Raw genomic sequence first — 16,232 nt, forward strand, 5'->3', positions numbered from 1 at the left:
TTTGTCAAGTTCAGCACCTCGGACCACTCCAGTACCAAGCCTTTGCTCCATTTACCTGCCCAATATCTAGGTACAGGAAACTTTTTTTTATCCGGCACCGATGGGACCGACGTGGTGCTGGTTCATCAAACATTCCGGATAACCGAACGCTATAGTAAAAGATACAGAGAGCTGAGAGCTCCGTATAAAGCAACAAACCCTGTTGCTTAGCAACAAGTGCAGAACAATGGCCTCAAGTTCCAAGCGTCTCTGTAGCTTAGCAACAGCTGCAGCCACACCCTTGCACAGCACCAGATGCAGGGAGGCAAATACAATATGAAGTAAAGCCTACTCCTGAATTTTGCCGGTTAACCGAGATTTCCGGTTATTTAGGTGCCGGTAAATCGAAAGTTTCCTGTAATTGAAGCAAGCCCAGGGTTTACACAGAAAAGCCTCTTCACTGTATTTTGGCTAATGGTCATATCACATGCCCTGGATTGACCTTCCGCAACTTGGAAGGCAGAATAAATATTTCACTGGACTATGGCTTACGCTATAAGCTGACAAACACATCTGGATAAGTGAATAGATTGACTGCAGCTACAGGTTTAACTATCCTTCCTCACAAGATAGAAAATAAACTGTTGCATCCTCTGTGCTAAACTGCAATGTAAACTGGACCAGACACAGAGCCCCTGAGTATTAACCCATACATGGGGGTTGTTGTTGTCTGTCCACAGAGTCTCTCTCTCTGAACCATCTATCTCTCTGTAATGGCTTCAGACGGACTACCTAAATTGAACAAGTCAGGCTGAGAAATACATTTTGGGGTACGGTAGCCTAGTGGCTATGTTACTGGACGAATAATCCAGAGGTCTGGACTAATGATCCAGAGACGTGGGTTCAAATCTCACCACGGCAGCTGGGGAATTTAAATTCAGTTAATTAAATAAATCTGGAATAAAAAGCTAGTATCAGTAATGGTGACCACGAATCTATCGGATTGTCGTAAAAACCCATCTGGTTCACTAATGTCCTTTAGGGAAGGAAATCTGCCGTCATTACCTGGTCTGGCCTATATGTGACTCCAGACCCACAGCAATGTGGTTGACTTTTAACTGCCCTCTGAAATGGCGGCTCACCACCACCTTCTCAAGGGAATTTAGGGATGGGCAATAAATGCCGGCCTTGCCAGCGACAACCACAGAAACCCCACAGTGCAGATAGAGGCCATTTTGGCCCATCGAGCCTGCACCGACACATATCCCACCCGATCCCCGTAACCCCACGTATTTAATCCCCCTAACACTAAGGGTCAATTTATCATAGCCAATCATCCTAACCCGCACATCTTTGGACTGTGGGAGGAAGCCGGAGCACCCGGAGGAAACCCACGCAAACACGGGGAGAATGTGCAAACTCCACACAGACAGTCACCCGAGGCTGGCTTCGAACCCGGGTCCCTGGCGCTGTGAAGCAACAGTGCTAACCACTATGCCACCGTGCTGCCCACATCCCATGAATGAATTTAAAAAAATGATTGAGCAGCGGGGGCATTCTTCCGAGGTTAACGCGAACGGTAGCATCGTGGTTATGTTACTGGGCTAGTAATCCAGAGGCCTGGACTAATGATCCGGAGACGTGAGTTCAAATCCCACCACGGCAGCTGGGGAATTTAAATTCAATTAAATAAATCTGGAAAAAAAGCTAGTATCAGTAATGGTGACCATGAAACTATCAGATTGTCATAAAAACCCATAGGGTTCACTAATGTCCTTTAGGGAAGGAAATCTATCGTCTTTACCTGGTCTGGCCTATATGTGACTCCAGACCCACGGCAATGTGGTTGACTCTTAACTGCCCTCTGAAATGGCCCAGCAAGCCACTTAATTTGTACACAACCGCTGTGAAAAACAATAATAAGAATAAAACCGGACGGACCACTCAGCATCGACCTCGGCACAGGCTTTGGACACGACAACGACACACCCAGCCCAGTCGACCCTGCAAAGTTCTCCTCACTAACATCTGGAGACTTGTGCCAAAATTGGGAGAGCTGTCCCACAGACTAGTCAAGCAACAGCCTGACATAGTCATACTCACAGAATCATACTTTTCAGCCAATGTCCCAGATTCCTCCATCAGCATCCCTGGGTATGTCCTGTCCCACCAGCAGGACAGAACCACCAGAGGTGGCAGCACAGTGGTAGAGAGGTGGGAGGGACTGGCCCTGGGAGTCCTCAACATTGACTCCAGACCCAATGAAGTTTCATGGCTTCAGGTCAAGCACGGACAAGGAAACCTCCTGCTGGTTACCACCTCCCTCAGCTGATGAATCCGTACTCCTCCATGTTGAACACCACTTGGAAGAAGCACTGAGGGTAGCAAAGGCACAGAATGTACTCTAGGTGGGGGACTTCAGTGTCCATCACCAAAAGTGGCTCGGTAGCACCACTACTGACCGAGCTGGCCGAGTCCTGAAGGACATAGCTGCCACACTAGGACTGCGACAGGTGGTGAGAGAACCAACACGAGGGAAAAACCTACTTGACCTCGTCCTCACCAATCTACCTGACAGTATTGGTAGTAGTGACCATGGCACAGTACTTGTGCAGACGAAATCTCATCTTCACACTGAGGACACCCTCCATCGTGTTGTGTGGCTCTACCACCATGCTAAATGGGATAGATTCAGAATAGCAGCTCAAAACTGGGCATCCATGAGGCGCTGTGGGCCATCAGCAGCAGCATAATTGTATTCCACCACAATCTGTAACCTCATAGCCCGGAATATACCTCACTCTAGTATTACCATCAAGCCAAGGGACCAACCCTGGTTCAATGAGCAGTGTAGAAGAGCATGCCAGAAGCAGCACCTAAAAATGAGGTGCCAACCTGGGGAAGCTGCAACACAGGACTACATGCATGCTAAACTGCGGAAGCAGCATGCTATAGACAGAGCCAAGTGATCCCACAATTAACGGATCAGATCAAAGCTCTGCAGTCCTGCCACATCCAGTCATGAATGGTGGTGGACAATTAAACAACTAACGGGAGGAGGAGGCTTCATGAATATCCCCATCCTCAATGATGGCGGAGCCCAGCACATGAGTGCAAAAGACAATGCTGAAGCGTTTGCAACCATCTTCAGCCAGAAGTGCAGAGTGGATGATCCATATCGGCCTCCTCCTGAGCTCACCACCATCACAGAAGCCAGTCTTCAGCTAATTCGATTCACTTCACGTGATATCAAGAAATGGCTGAGCGCACTGGATACAACAAAGGTTTTGGGCCCTGACAACATCCCGACTATCGTGCTGAAGGCTTGTGCTCCAGAACTAGCAGCGCCTCTAGCCAAGCTGTTCCAGTACAGCAACAACACTGGCATCTATCTGACAATGTGGAAAACTGCCCAGGTATGTTCTGTCCACAAAAAGCAGGACAAATCCAATCCGGTAATTTATCCCCCCATCAGTCTACTCTCAATCATCAGCAAGGCGATGGAAGGCCTCATTGACAGTGCTATCAAGCAGCACTTACTCACCAATAACCTGCTCACTGATGCCCAGTTTGGGTTCCACCAGGACCACTCGGCTCCCGACCTCATTACAGCCTTGGTCCAAACATGGACAAAAGAGCTGAATTCCAGAGGTGAGGTGAGAGTGACTGCCCTGGACATCAAGGCAGCATTTGACCGAGTCTGGCATCTATGAGCCCTAGTAAAATTGAAGTCAATGGGAATCAGGGGGAAAACTCTCCACTGGCTGGAGTCATACCGAGCACAAAGGAAGATGGTTGTAGTTGTTGGAGGTCAATCATCTCAGCCCCAGAACATCACTGCAGGTGTTCCTCAGGGCAGTGTCCTGGGCCCAACCTTCTTTAGCTGCTTCATCAATGACCTTCCCTCCATCATAAGGTCAGAAGTGGGGATGTTCGCTGATGATTGCACAGTGTCCAGCGCCATTCACAACTCCTCAGATAATGAAGTCCATGCCTGAATGACGTTCAGGTTTGGGCTGATAAGTGGCAGTTAACATTCATGCCACACAAGTGCCAGGCAATGACTATCTCCAACAAACGAGCATCTAACCACCGCCTCTTGACATTCAACGGCATTACCATCGCTGAATCCCCCACCATCAACATCCTGGGGGTCACCATTGACCAGAAACTTCTGCACCATCTACAAGGCACAAGTCAGGAGTGTGATGGAATACTCTCCACTTGCCTGGATGAGTGCAGAACCAACAACACTCAAAAAGCTCGACACCATCCAGGACAAAGCAGCCACTTTATTGGCACCCCACCCACCACCTTAAATATTCACTCCCTCCACCACCGGCGCACCGTGGCTGCAGTGTGTACCATCTACAAGATGCACTGCAGCAACTCGCCAAGGCTTCTTCGGCAACATGTCCCAAACCTGCGACCTCTACCACCTAGAAGGACAAGGGCAGCAGGCACATGGGAACACCATCACCTGAAAGTTCCCCTCCAAGTTACAGACCATCCTGACTTGGAAATATATCGCCGACCCTTGATCGTCGCTGGGTCAAAATCCTGGAACTCCCTCCCTAACAGCACTGTGGGAGTACCTTCACCACACAGACTGCAGCGGTTCAAGAAGGCTCACCACCACCTTTTCAAGGGCAATTAGGGATGGGCAATAAATGCTGGCCTTGCCAACAGCACCCACATCCCAGGAACAAATAAAAAAAAGGTTATAGCTATGTTACTGGGGCAGAGCACTAGCTGGTCCAATGTTCTGGTCCTTGAACGCTCTGATCCTCAATCTGCAGCCCTATTTTCCACTCCTGATCTGCTACCGATTGAACTTTGCCTCCCAATCTGCTGAATCCTTTTCTCCAGTCTCCCTAGTCCTGATTCCCAATCTGCAGTTGCTGCTAACCTCACTTAACCCCAGCGTGCTGTTGCGCTTTTGAAGAAGCCAGTGGCTGGCAACAGATTACAGAAGAGGATTATGAGAAGAGATCATGATGGCAGATCTACATGGAAGATAATGTCCTGGGGTAGTTGGATGGGGCAAGTGCTGGTCGGGCCACTATCAGCTGCACAATGGTCAGCTATACTCACACCCCACCTATATAATGGGAAAGAGCCCCATGGTTTCATACTAGAACACCGTTCCCTTGCTGCTGTACCTACTCTGCTTATACTGTAGGGTGGACTCAGTAAGAACAAACCATTACATGTACAGCATCACTGGACAATATTCCTGTACATGACAAATAAGGATTTAAACCCTCTGGATACCAAAGGCCAGGGAGTGAATCACCTATTCGGCCTTAAGGGATTTCAAATAAAATGAAGAAATCTATTTAAGTTTGAAAACTTCTTTCCAGAAAAAAACTGATACTGAGAGAAAGGAACTTAACTCGCATAAAAAAACAAAGCAACAGCAGAGGTCAAAGTTTATGATAGGCCATTGGTACAAGTCCTGCTCTCATAACAATTTCCACTTGAAACATGGAGGGAGCTTTACCCTGTACCCGTGCTATACCTGCCCCGAGAGTGTATGATGGGACAGTGTAGAGGGAGCTTTACTCTGTATCTAACCCGTGCTGTACCTGCCCTGGGAGTGTTTGATGGGACAGTGTAGAGGGAGCTTTACTCTGTATCTAACCCGTGCTATACCTGCCCTGGGAGTGTTTGATGGGACAGTGTAGAGGGAGCTTTACTCTGTATCTAACCCATGCTGTACCTGCCCTGGGAGTGTTTGATGGGACAGTGTAGAGGGAGCTTTACTCTGTATCTAACCCATGCTGTACCTGCCCTGGGAGTGTTTGATGGGACAGTGTAGAGGGAGCTTTACTCTGTATCTATCCCATGCTGTACCTGCCCTGGGAGTGTTTGATGGGACAGTGTAGAGGGAGCTTTACGCTGTATCTAACCCCGTTCTGTACCTGCCCTGGGAGTGTTTGATGGGACAGTGTAGAGGGAGCTTTACTCTGTATCTAACCTGTGCTGTACCTGCCCTGGGAGTGTTTGATGGGACAGTGTAGAGGGAGCTTTACTCTGTATCTAACCCATGCTGTACCTGCCCTGGGAGTGATTGATGGGACAGTGTAGAGGGAGCTTTACTCTGTATCTAACCCGTGCTGTACCTGCCCTGGGAGTGTTTGATGGGACAGTGTAGAGGGAGCTTTACTCTGTATCTACCCCGTGCTGTACCTGCCCTGGGAGTGTTTGATGGGACAGTGTAGAGGGAGCTTTACTCTGTATCTAACCCGTGCTGTACCTGCCCTGGGAGTCTTTGATGGGACAGTGTAGAGGGAGCTTTACTCTGTATCTAACCCATGCTGTACCTGCCCCGAGAGTGTATGATGGGACAGTGTAGAGGGAGCTTTACTTTGTATCTAACCCGTGCTGTACCTGCCCCAGGAGTGTTTGATGGGACAGTGTAGAGGGAGCTTTACTCTGTATCTAACCAGTGCTGTCCCTGCCCCGGGGGTGTTTGATGGGGCAGTGTAGAGGGAGCTTTACTCTGTATCTAACCCGTGCTGTACCTGCCCCAGGAGCGTTTGATGGGACTGTGTAGAGGGAGCTTTACTCTGTATCTAACCCGTGCTGTACCTGCCCCTGGAGTGTTTGCTGGGACTGTGTGAGGGAGCTTTACTCTGTATCTAACCCGTGCTGTACCTGCCCTGGGAGTGGTTGCTGGGACTGTGTGAGGGAGCTTTACTCTGTATCTAACCCGTGCTGTACCTGCCCTGGGAGTCTTTGATGGGACAGTGTAGAGGGAGCTTTACTCTGTATCTAACCCGTGCTGTACCTGCCCTGGGAGTGTTTGATGGGACAGTGTCGAGGGAGCTTTACTCTGTATCTAACCCGTGCTGTACCTGCCCTGGGAGTGTTTGATGGGACAGTGTAGAGGGAGCTTTACTCTGTATCTACCCCGTGCTGTACCTGCCCTGGGAGTGTTTGATGGGACAGTGTAGAGGGAGCTTTACTCTGTATCTAACCCGTGCTGTACCTGCCCTGGGAGTCTTTGATGGGACAGTGTAGAGGGAGCTTTACTCTGTATCTAACCCATGCTGTACCTGCCCCGAGAGTGTATGATGGGACAGTGTAGAGGGAGCTTTACTTTGTATCTAACCCGTGCTGTACCTGCCCCAGGAGTGTTTGATGGGACAGTGTAGAGGGAGCTTTACTCTGTATCTAACCAGTGCTGTCCCTGCCCCGGGGGTGTTTGATGGGGCAGTGTAGAGGGAGCTTTACTCTGTATCTAACCCGTGCTGTACCTGCCCCAGGAGCGTTTGATGGGACTGTGTAGAGGGAGCTTTACTCTGTATCTAACCCGTGCTGTACCTGCCCCTGGAGTGTTTGCTGGGACTGTGTGAGGGAGCTTTACTCTGTATCTAACCCGTGCTGTACCTGCCCTGGGAGTGGTTGCTGGGACTGTGTGAGGGAGCTTTACTCTGTATCTAACCCGTGCTGTACCTGCCCTGGGAGTCTTTGATGGGACAGTGTAGAGGGAGCTTTACTCTGTATCTAACCCGTGCTGTACCTGCCCTGGGAGTGTTTGATGGGACAGTGTCGAGGGAGCTTTACTCTGTATCTAACCCGTGCTGTACCTGCCCCGGGGAGTGTTTGATGGGACAATGTAGAGGGAGCTTTACTCTGTATCTAACCCGTGCTGTACCTGCCCCAGGGAGTGTTTGATGGGACAGTGTAGAGGGAGCTTTACTCTGTATCTAACCCGTGCTGTACCTGTCCTGGGAGTGTTTGATGAGGCAGTGTAGAGGGAGCTTTACTCTGTATCTAACCCGTGCTGTACCTGCCCCAGGGAGTGTTTGATGGGGCAGTGTAGAGGGAGCTTTACTCTGTATCTAACCCGTGCTGTACCTGCCCTGGGAGTGTTTGATGGGACAGTGTAGAGGGAGCTTTACTCTGTATCTAACCCGTGCTGTACCTGCCCTGGGAGTGTTTGATGGGACAGTGTAGAGGGAGCTTTACTCTGTATCTAACCCGTGCTGTACCTGTCCTGGGAGTGTTTGATGGGGACAGTGTAGAGGGAGCTTTACTCTGTATCTAACCCATGCTGTACCTGCCCTGGGAGTGATTGATGGGACAGTGTAGAGGGAGCTTTACTCTGTATCTAACCCGTGCTGTACCTGCCCTGGGAGTGTTTGATGGGACAGTGTAGAGGGAGCTTTACTCTGTATCTACCCCGTGCTGTACCTGCCCTGGGAGTGTTTGATGGGACAGTGTAGAGGGAGCTTTACTCTGTATCTAACCCGTGCTGTACCTGCCCTGGGAGTCTTTGATGGGACAGTGTAGAGGGAGCTTTACTCTGTATCTAACCCATGCTGTACCTGCCCCGAGAGTGTATGATGGGACAGTGTAGAGGGAGCTTTACTTTGTATCTAACCCGTGCTGTACCTGCCCCAGGAGTGTTTGATGGGACAGTGTAGAGGGAGCTTTACTCTGTATCTAACCAGTGCTGTCCCTGCCCCGGGGGTGTTTGATGGGGCAGTGTAGAGGGAGCTTTACTCTGTATCTAACCCGTGCTGTACCTGCCCCAGGAGCGTTTGATGGGACTGTGTAGAGGGAGCTTTACTCTGTATCTAACCCGTGCTGTACCTGCCCCAGGGAGTGTTTGATGGGACAGTGTAGAGGGAGCTTTACTCTGTATCTAACCCGTGCTGTACCTGCCCTGGGAGTGTTTGATGGGACAGTGTAGAGGGAGCTTTACTCTGTATCTAACCCGTGCTGTACCTGCCCTGGGAGTCTTTGATGGGACAGTGTAGAGGGAGCTTTACTCTGTATCTAACCCATGCTGTACCTGCCCCGAGAGTGTATGATGGGACAGTGTAGAGGGAGCTTTACTTTGTATCTAACCCGTGCTGTACCTGCCCCAGGAGTGTTTGATGGGACAGTGTAGAGGGAGCTTTACTCTGTATCTAACCAGTGCTGTCCCTGCCCCGGGGGTGTTTGATGGGGCAGTGTAGAGGGAGCTTTACTCTGTATCTAACCCGTGCTGTACCTGCCCCAGGAGCGTTTGATGGGACTGTGTAGAGGGAGCTTTACTCTGTATCTAACCCGTGCTGTACCTGCCCCAGGGAGTGTTTGATGGGACAGTGTAGAGGGAGCTTTACTCTGTATCTAACCCGTGCTGTACCTGTCCTGGGAGTGTTTGATGAGGCAGTGTAGAGGGAGCTTTACTCTGTATCTAACCCGTGCTGTACCTGCCCTGGGAGTGTTTGATGGGGACAGTGTAGAGGGAGCTTTACTCTGTATCTAATGTGCTGCCCCTGACCTGGAAGTTTTGAACGACCCACGAGGCAAAAGTGGAAAGTATTTTGTTCTTTAGAAGTGATGTGCTTCACATTCGATGAGCTTCAAAATTCACACCCACACAAAAAATAAATTGCTAAACTCAGCAAACTCTTGGCAAAGGATTGAACAACTGAAAGTGAGATCTCACAGCAGATACATAGCACTGTGCTTACCTCATCGGGTAGGTAGGGCAACATGTAACGGGCATAGCGGCTTTGTACAGATACTTCCCACTCCTAGACAAAGTAAAAACAATTGGAGTTAACATCATATAAATACACACTGAGCACAGACAGACTGGCTAACTATTCCAAGGCATCTATATATTAACCCTCTGAACGCCTGGATTAGATTCCTGCATTGAACTTTTTAAAATATTCATTCTAAGTGTGTAGGCATTGCTGGTATTTATTGGCCTGAGAAGGTGGTGGTGGGCTGGGTTTAATACAACTGAGAGTCTTGCTAGGATAGTTCAGAGTCAACCATGCTGGTGTGGGACTGGAGTTACTCATAGCCTAGATTGGGTAAAAAGGGCAGGTTTCCAGCCCTAAAAAGGACATTGGTGAACCAGTTGAGTTTTTACATCGATTCGACAGCTTCATGGTCACTTTTTTCTGATACGGCTTTTTTTATTTCCAGATTTTATTTTAACTGAATTCAAATTCTCAAACTGCCATGTTGGGATTGGAACTCATATTCTCGGGATTACTAGACCATTAACATAAACCACTATACTATCGTACCCCTCTAACTCGCTCCCAGGTAAATAAAAAAACCACCTGAACTCTTGCAATAGATTCTAGCTTGTAACTCAGTCCCAGGAGTCCAGGTGATCCCCGAGCACTCCACATCATCACAGTGTCACACCTGTCACTATCATCAAATAATGCTCAGCCCAGCAACGGAACGAGACATTTAGCAACAGCTCTGAACACCTCAGAGTTTGAGGCTCTGGGACTAAGATGTGAGAGGACGGGATGATGTTTGCCCAGGCAAGAATGCAGATGTTCTGGAAGATTTGTAATTTTGGAGAGTGAAGCGGGGTAGAGGAGTAGGCAAGGAGAGCTTTGGAGGAAGTGAGCTTCAGAGCAATAAAGCCTTGGCTCGCAGTCTGGGAGGAGTTGGTGCCTGAGGCTGGTGATGTTTCCAAGGTGAAGGAAAGCAGTCTTGGTAACAGATCAGATGTCGGGAAGGATAGCTGAGCTCTGGGTTGAAAAGTATGTCAAGGGAATGTAACCACTGGGCTTAGCCAGGAGGTAGCAGCTGGCGAGGTTGGAGGCTGATGGAGTTAAGGCTGAAGGTGTTGGTGAGAATTGGGGGATGGCCGCGGTTTTGCTGGCATTTATCTGGAGGACGTTTTGGCTCATCCAGGTCTTGATGACTGACAAGCAGTTGGAGAAAATAGTAACAGCCTCAGGGTTGGAGCTGAGCATACATGTGGAGGCTGGCCCATGTTTCCTGTTGGCATCAGCAAGGGGAAAGACATAAGTGATGAAGAGGAGATGACCACGTTTGAAGCCTAGGGTAGCATGTGTAACAGACACATGGCCAACGTGATATGGACTGGTTTTGATCGCTTGAAGGGGTTGGAGAGGAACTTTACTGAGGGTTTTATTCCCCTAATTGGCCCTGGTTTCTTGCCTCTCCCAGGAGATGATATGGCTGTGAAGGAGGGAGGAGGGGGGAGAATAGGAAGTGTCGACTCAAGATGCTCCAGTCATCATTACTGTGGGACGGGCTTGGTGGAGCAGCTGGCCATTTCCTGCCATCATTTTCATATGCTCGTGTGTAACAGCAGAGGGGTTTGTGTTGGTGCCAAAAGAGAAACCAAGGGCGGCGATACCATGTTTGCGATACGACAGGTAGACATGAAACCATAAGAGGGCAGTGCCAGAGGTGGGCCTGGGGGAGGAACGTTGGAGGAAGATGGAATGGTCACTTGTGTCAAAGGCAGCAGAGAGGTCAAGACGGATTAGGACAGGCAGTGACCTGAACAGTAGCCAATACCAATAGCAAGAACCTAACTTAAAACACCACTGTGTCTTTCAGGGTTCTCGAATGTCACAGCACTCGAGGGAGCAGCTTGGAGCCAGAGAATCATTTACTGCCTTTAAAATGTGAACTCCTTGCTTCACATCAACTACTCAAAAAAAGGAGCAGGAAACAGAGATAGAAAGAGAGGGAGAGGGAGGTAGACAGAGAGATGCCGAGAGACTGGGAGACAGACAGAAAGGCCTAGAAATTCGGTGGGCTGCGCCACCAGTTAGCGCCTAAAGAGGGCACTCAGTGGCTTTAGCACCACTGGCCACGCCTCCCGCGAAATTTAGCGGGGCGCTAATGGCGGCGTTAGCCTGTAGCACTGCGTCGCCACCGATGACGTCGTCGGTGTGCGCAGCGCCCCGCTACGGCCCCGAGCGCGATATTGGGTCGCGCCCCCCCACCCACCCACCGTAGCGCCAGTCGCAAATCGCGACCGGTTCACGGGGCCTACCTGTGACAGTAGTGGTGCTAATTAAAGGGGAGGTGCGGGGCGGCCATTTTTTTCGGTGGCCGCCTACCAGCACCTCCTCGCGCCGCCCTCCCCGGCCTCCTAACCACCCCCCCCACCCCGGGCAGTGCCGGCTGTGTCCTGAGAGTCCGGCACTTCTCCTCGGTGCCGGGCTCTTTTGCCGGCACTCGCGATCGGTGATCGCGCTGGTGCAGGCCCCTCCCCTTTAAGAAGGGGAGGCAGGCCTGCAATACCGCAGCGCGCCGTGCTGCAGCGTGTGGCGCTGCGGCACGTTGCGCTGTGATATTCAGTTTGAGCAGCCCAAAAGGGACGCGGGGCGCCTCGAGCAGCGCCCCGCGTCCCTCTTGGGGCGCTCAAACTGAATATCGGGCTGGCGCTCCCGGCTCCCTCCGGGGCGGGACTTCCAGCACCCAGGCGAGCTTGGCGTCCCAAATGCAGCGCCACCAAATTTTTAGCCCTTTAAAGACTCTTGGAGATAGAAAGGCAAAGAGAGACTGATAGAGAGATAGTGACAGAGCAAATGTGAGAGAGCAAAGAGGGACAGTGAGATCTGAAGATAGAGAGGCAGGGAGATAAAAAGAGAGACAGAGACAAACAGGGAGATAAATATTGAGAGGGGAAAATAGGGAGAGGGCAGAACTTTCAACTTAAGTGGGGCACAAAATGGATGGTATCAGATCGGCTGCCTGTTATATGCTTCGCCCGACTTTCCTTATATACACACAGGAAAAATAAATGAGAACGAAGCAGAGAGAGAGAGAGAGAGAGAGAGAGAGAGAGAAAGAAAGAGACTCTCTGAGCGGCAGAGACTTAGAGAGGTGGATCGAGAGACTCAGAAAGAAAGAGAGCTAGAGATGAGGGACAATAAGATATAGCTGGAAAGATACAGATAGAGAGGCCAATAGAGAGAGAAAAAAGAGAAGTGGGGGAAAGAAGAGGAAGAATGAGGCACACTGGATGTGTGAAGGAATAAGCCATACAACCTATTCAGAAAAATACACTATCTTATGAAAGAATTCTGGCCTTTTTAACATGACAAACTGGGTTTGGAAATTTAGAAACCTAACTATGATGAAATAGCTATGAAAGCATTCTGGCTATTGAGATAAGACAGTTGTTGACCCTGAATAAATAACCTTATTGAAACAGAAGGTGAAGGGCTCCGACAGGCTGAGCTTTTGGGAAAAAAAAACAATGGTTCACCCTGGATAAAGTGTTCTAATTTAAACTTCGTAAAGATAGCACATAAGATAAGGAACATCTGCCCTCGTAAAGATGACAAAGTAAGGAACACCTGCCATCACATCGTTTTTATATGGTAAACTTAGAACACCTGGAGATGAGACAAGATTCTAGCTGATGTGGCAGTAAGAGATGCAGAGGTCGGCAGAAAAATGACTAGAGATAATGAACTTGCATCAGCAGAAAACCTTAAAGGAAATACCACTGGAAAAGGGTATAAATATTGAACTCTCAAATGAGATAGTAGACTCGCTTTAATCGGGCAAAGCGATTCTCAGCTTCAGAGGCGGCTCTGTAGTCTACCACTCTTTGTACCTGGGGGGATCAAAGGTATTTGATATTGATGGATATCCTGTATAGAGAATTTAAGAACTGTAATACTGTAGCGAAGTTAAGATTTAAAAGTAAGATTCTCTGTTAATAATAAGATAGCATTTTTTCTCTTTTTAGAACGGTCAATGTTGTGATTGACTGATTCACCAACTGTAAATTGCATGTCGGTTCTTTAATAAATCTATGTATTTTTAGAATTGTCTCACATAAGACTTCTGTATCAAAAACTCGTGAACTCAATCTCTGTACACTCTTTGGTGAGGAGTTGCAGAATTCTGAGGGAGTTTTCCAGACCCTCATAATATCCAGAACGTTACAGTCTAGCTAAACTTATTAAAAGTGCTATCTGGAGGACGGTAACATTCTCGGATTGTTCCTTTCCTTTAGGGAGAGATAGTCCGGACCTTTAGACCCAATTAAACGTCTTTAGGATTCAGCTACCTCAAACTTTAGTTGAAAGTGAACGTCTGAGAAATAAGCCTGATCTGGGGTAGCCCGAAAGGGGCTAGGACTAGTAATAATCCCTTCAGGTGAAGCTTAGTATACTGCAGAAATTCTGACAGAAACTGTGATCTGAACTGCTTGGCTGAGATCATTTTGTGAGATGCCATCCCTGGCCTGGATTCTCACTAGAGGGACCACCAGTCAGACCCAGTGTTATAGCCCTATCTCCAACTCATGTTCCTATCAACTGAGTCTCTGTAGAAAGAAAGACTTGAATTTATATAGCACCTTACACAACCACCAGACGTCCCAAAGCACTTTACAGCCAATGAAGTACTTTTGAAGTGTAGTCACTGTTGTAATGTGGGAAACGTGGCAGCCAACTTCCACACAGCAAGATCCCACAAACAGCAATGTGATAATGAGCAGATAATCTGTTTTTGTTGATTTAAGTTGATTGAGGGATAAATATTGGCCAGGACACCGGGGATAACTCCCCTGCTCTTCTTTGAAGTAGTGCCATGGGATCTTTTACATCTACTTGAGAGAGCTGACGGGGCCTCGGTATAATGTCTCATCTCAAAGACGGCACCTTCGACAGTGCAGCACTCCCTCAGCACTGCACTGGAGTGTCAGCCTAGATTTTTGTGCTCAAGTCTCTGGAGTGGGACTTGAACCCACAACCTTCTGACTCAGAGGCAAGAGTGCTACCCACTGAGCCACTGCGGACAATGAGATTGAAGTCTCACAAAGTTATCCCTTACTCGTGGAAACAGCGGTGTATGTAAAGTCTGGCCCTGTGTATTCTACTGTTATACTCTGCGAAGGTCCCAGAGTTGTGGAATTCCTACACCACTGAATGTACAGGAATCATAGGAAGACCCTATGATTCTGTCCCACACAGTTCACCAGTTAACTGACTGAGACTTTTTGACTGTAATCATTTGGCTTCTAAAAATATTTGAAGTTAACCATTTGTAGTGTCCGGGAGTCTGTGGTTGGTCACTGCATTTCAATGATCCTACGGCGACTGAGTGATTTTTGAGGGGAGACTTCAGGCTCAATTTTCCCAGCCCCGAGGAGGCGGGTTTGGAGGCGTGCGAGTTGTTAAAATCGGCAAAACTGGTGGGCGGGCCCATTCCCGCCTCTATCCCGCCTCCGAGCAATTTTCCCAAGTTCGTGTTTTCTGACCCGCTTTCCATCCCACCTCCAAGAGGTGGGATAGGCCCTTAAAGCCCTTAACAACCACTTAATTGCCTCTATAATCCCATTTTGAGAGGCCTTTCCGATTTTAACACATTCCCCCCATCCTACACGCCTCCTCTGGAACACGTCAGGTAATCCTGGCGGCCTCACTAGTGGATTGCTTACGAACAGTTGCAGCTCCACCATTATAAAGGAGTTTTCACCGATGATCATTTGCATGTGGCAGAACTTTGTTGTTTCAGGTCTGGGGGAACTTTTAGCAGGCATACTCAGTGTTGTGGAAGTTTGGAGCCTGACACCCATCTCCAGTGTGACCTCCTTGGAAACCCCTCTCCCCACCTTGACTAAGCGCTTCCTCAACTGAGGCATATACCAGAAGCATGGCGACCATTTAATTCCTTTCCTCCTGGACATCAGATTCGGATGAAGGCCAGCCACGGCAGCAGCAGAACCATGAGCAACAGCAGCAGGAACATCAACAGGAGCGCCAAGCTGCTAGTCACCCACCTGAAGATGCACAGGCCAGAAGGTGCCAGAGAGCCACCATATTGCTGCCCGGGGTGCAAGGGACGCACTCATGTTGGCCAGATTTTCTTAGCCTGCACAATCAAACAGTTTAGCCTCACACCTTCTTACCAGAGCATCGACAATGGACAAGAACCTGCAGATTACTCTCACTCTGCCCACCATACTGACAATTGCAAGTTGCCCTAAGCCCTCAATGTGGAAGTCCCATTAGCGAAATGACACACGCCACAACTGCAACAGTTTGTCATCGGAATTTTTTATGACAATAAGCGACTGATGGCTTCTCAAAATTAAACACAACATTACATCCAAGTGACAACCCTTGTGACTACTTGTGCATTATCTTCCTCTTACACGTGCTCCTATGTGGTGCTTCCTCTGTGGCTTCAGCAGATGTGGAGGCCCCTTGCTCACTTTCTTGCTGCTCCTGTCTCGACACCTTTGGCAGGCATCCTCTGGGGTGGCGAACCTGTGCGGGCTTGCCAACAGTCTGCTGCTCCTACGGCTGTGCAGGGGCTGAGACGCCCATCTCATTTGGGCGAGGACTCTGGTGGGGCTCTGACCGAGGGCTTTGCTGTGACATGGTTCACAACAACTTCCTTGTTGTCTGCCACCAACATCCCTCTCATGGGTCAGCCCCACTTCAGAGGTAGCAAGTGGCTTGACAGCACCTTGCTGCACTGCAGGGGGT

At 49.2% G+C, this 16,232-nt stretch overlaps 1 protein-coding gene across 1 annotated transcript in view; it reads right to left on the minus strand.

Annotated features, from left to right (window-relative positions):
- Nucleotides 1–16,232, minus strand: part of LOC147100412 (arginyl-tRNA--protein transferase 1-like) — a 105,985-nt gene that overhangs the window by 35,969 nt on the left and 53,784 nt on the right. Inside the window, exon 3 of the mRNA XM_085968098.1 lies at nucleotides 9,453–9,515. Coding sequence (XP_085824224.1) covers nucleotides 9,453–9,515 — 63 coding nt within the window. The remainder of the gene's footprint in view (nucleotides 1–9,452; nucleotides 9,516–16,232) is intronic.

The sequence above is a fragment of the Somniosus microcephalus genome, chromosome 26 (assembly GCF_052327205.1).
Source record: "Somniosus microcephalus isolate GS21.2 chromosome 26, FLI_Smic_1.0, whole genome shotgun sequence".
In the NCBI taxonomy this organism is placed as follows: Eukaryota; Metazoa; Chordata; class Chondrichthyes; order Squaliformes; family Somniosidae; genus Somniosus; species Somniosus microcephalus.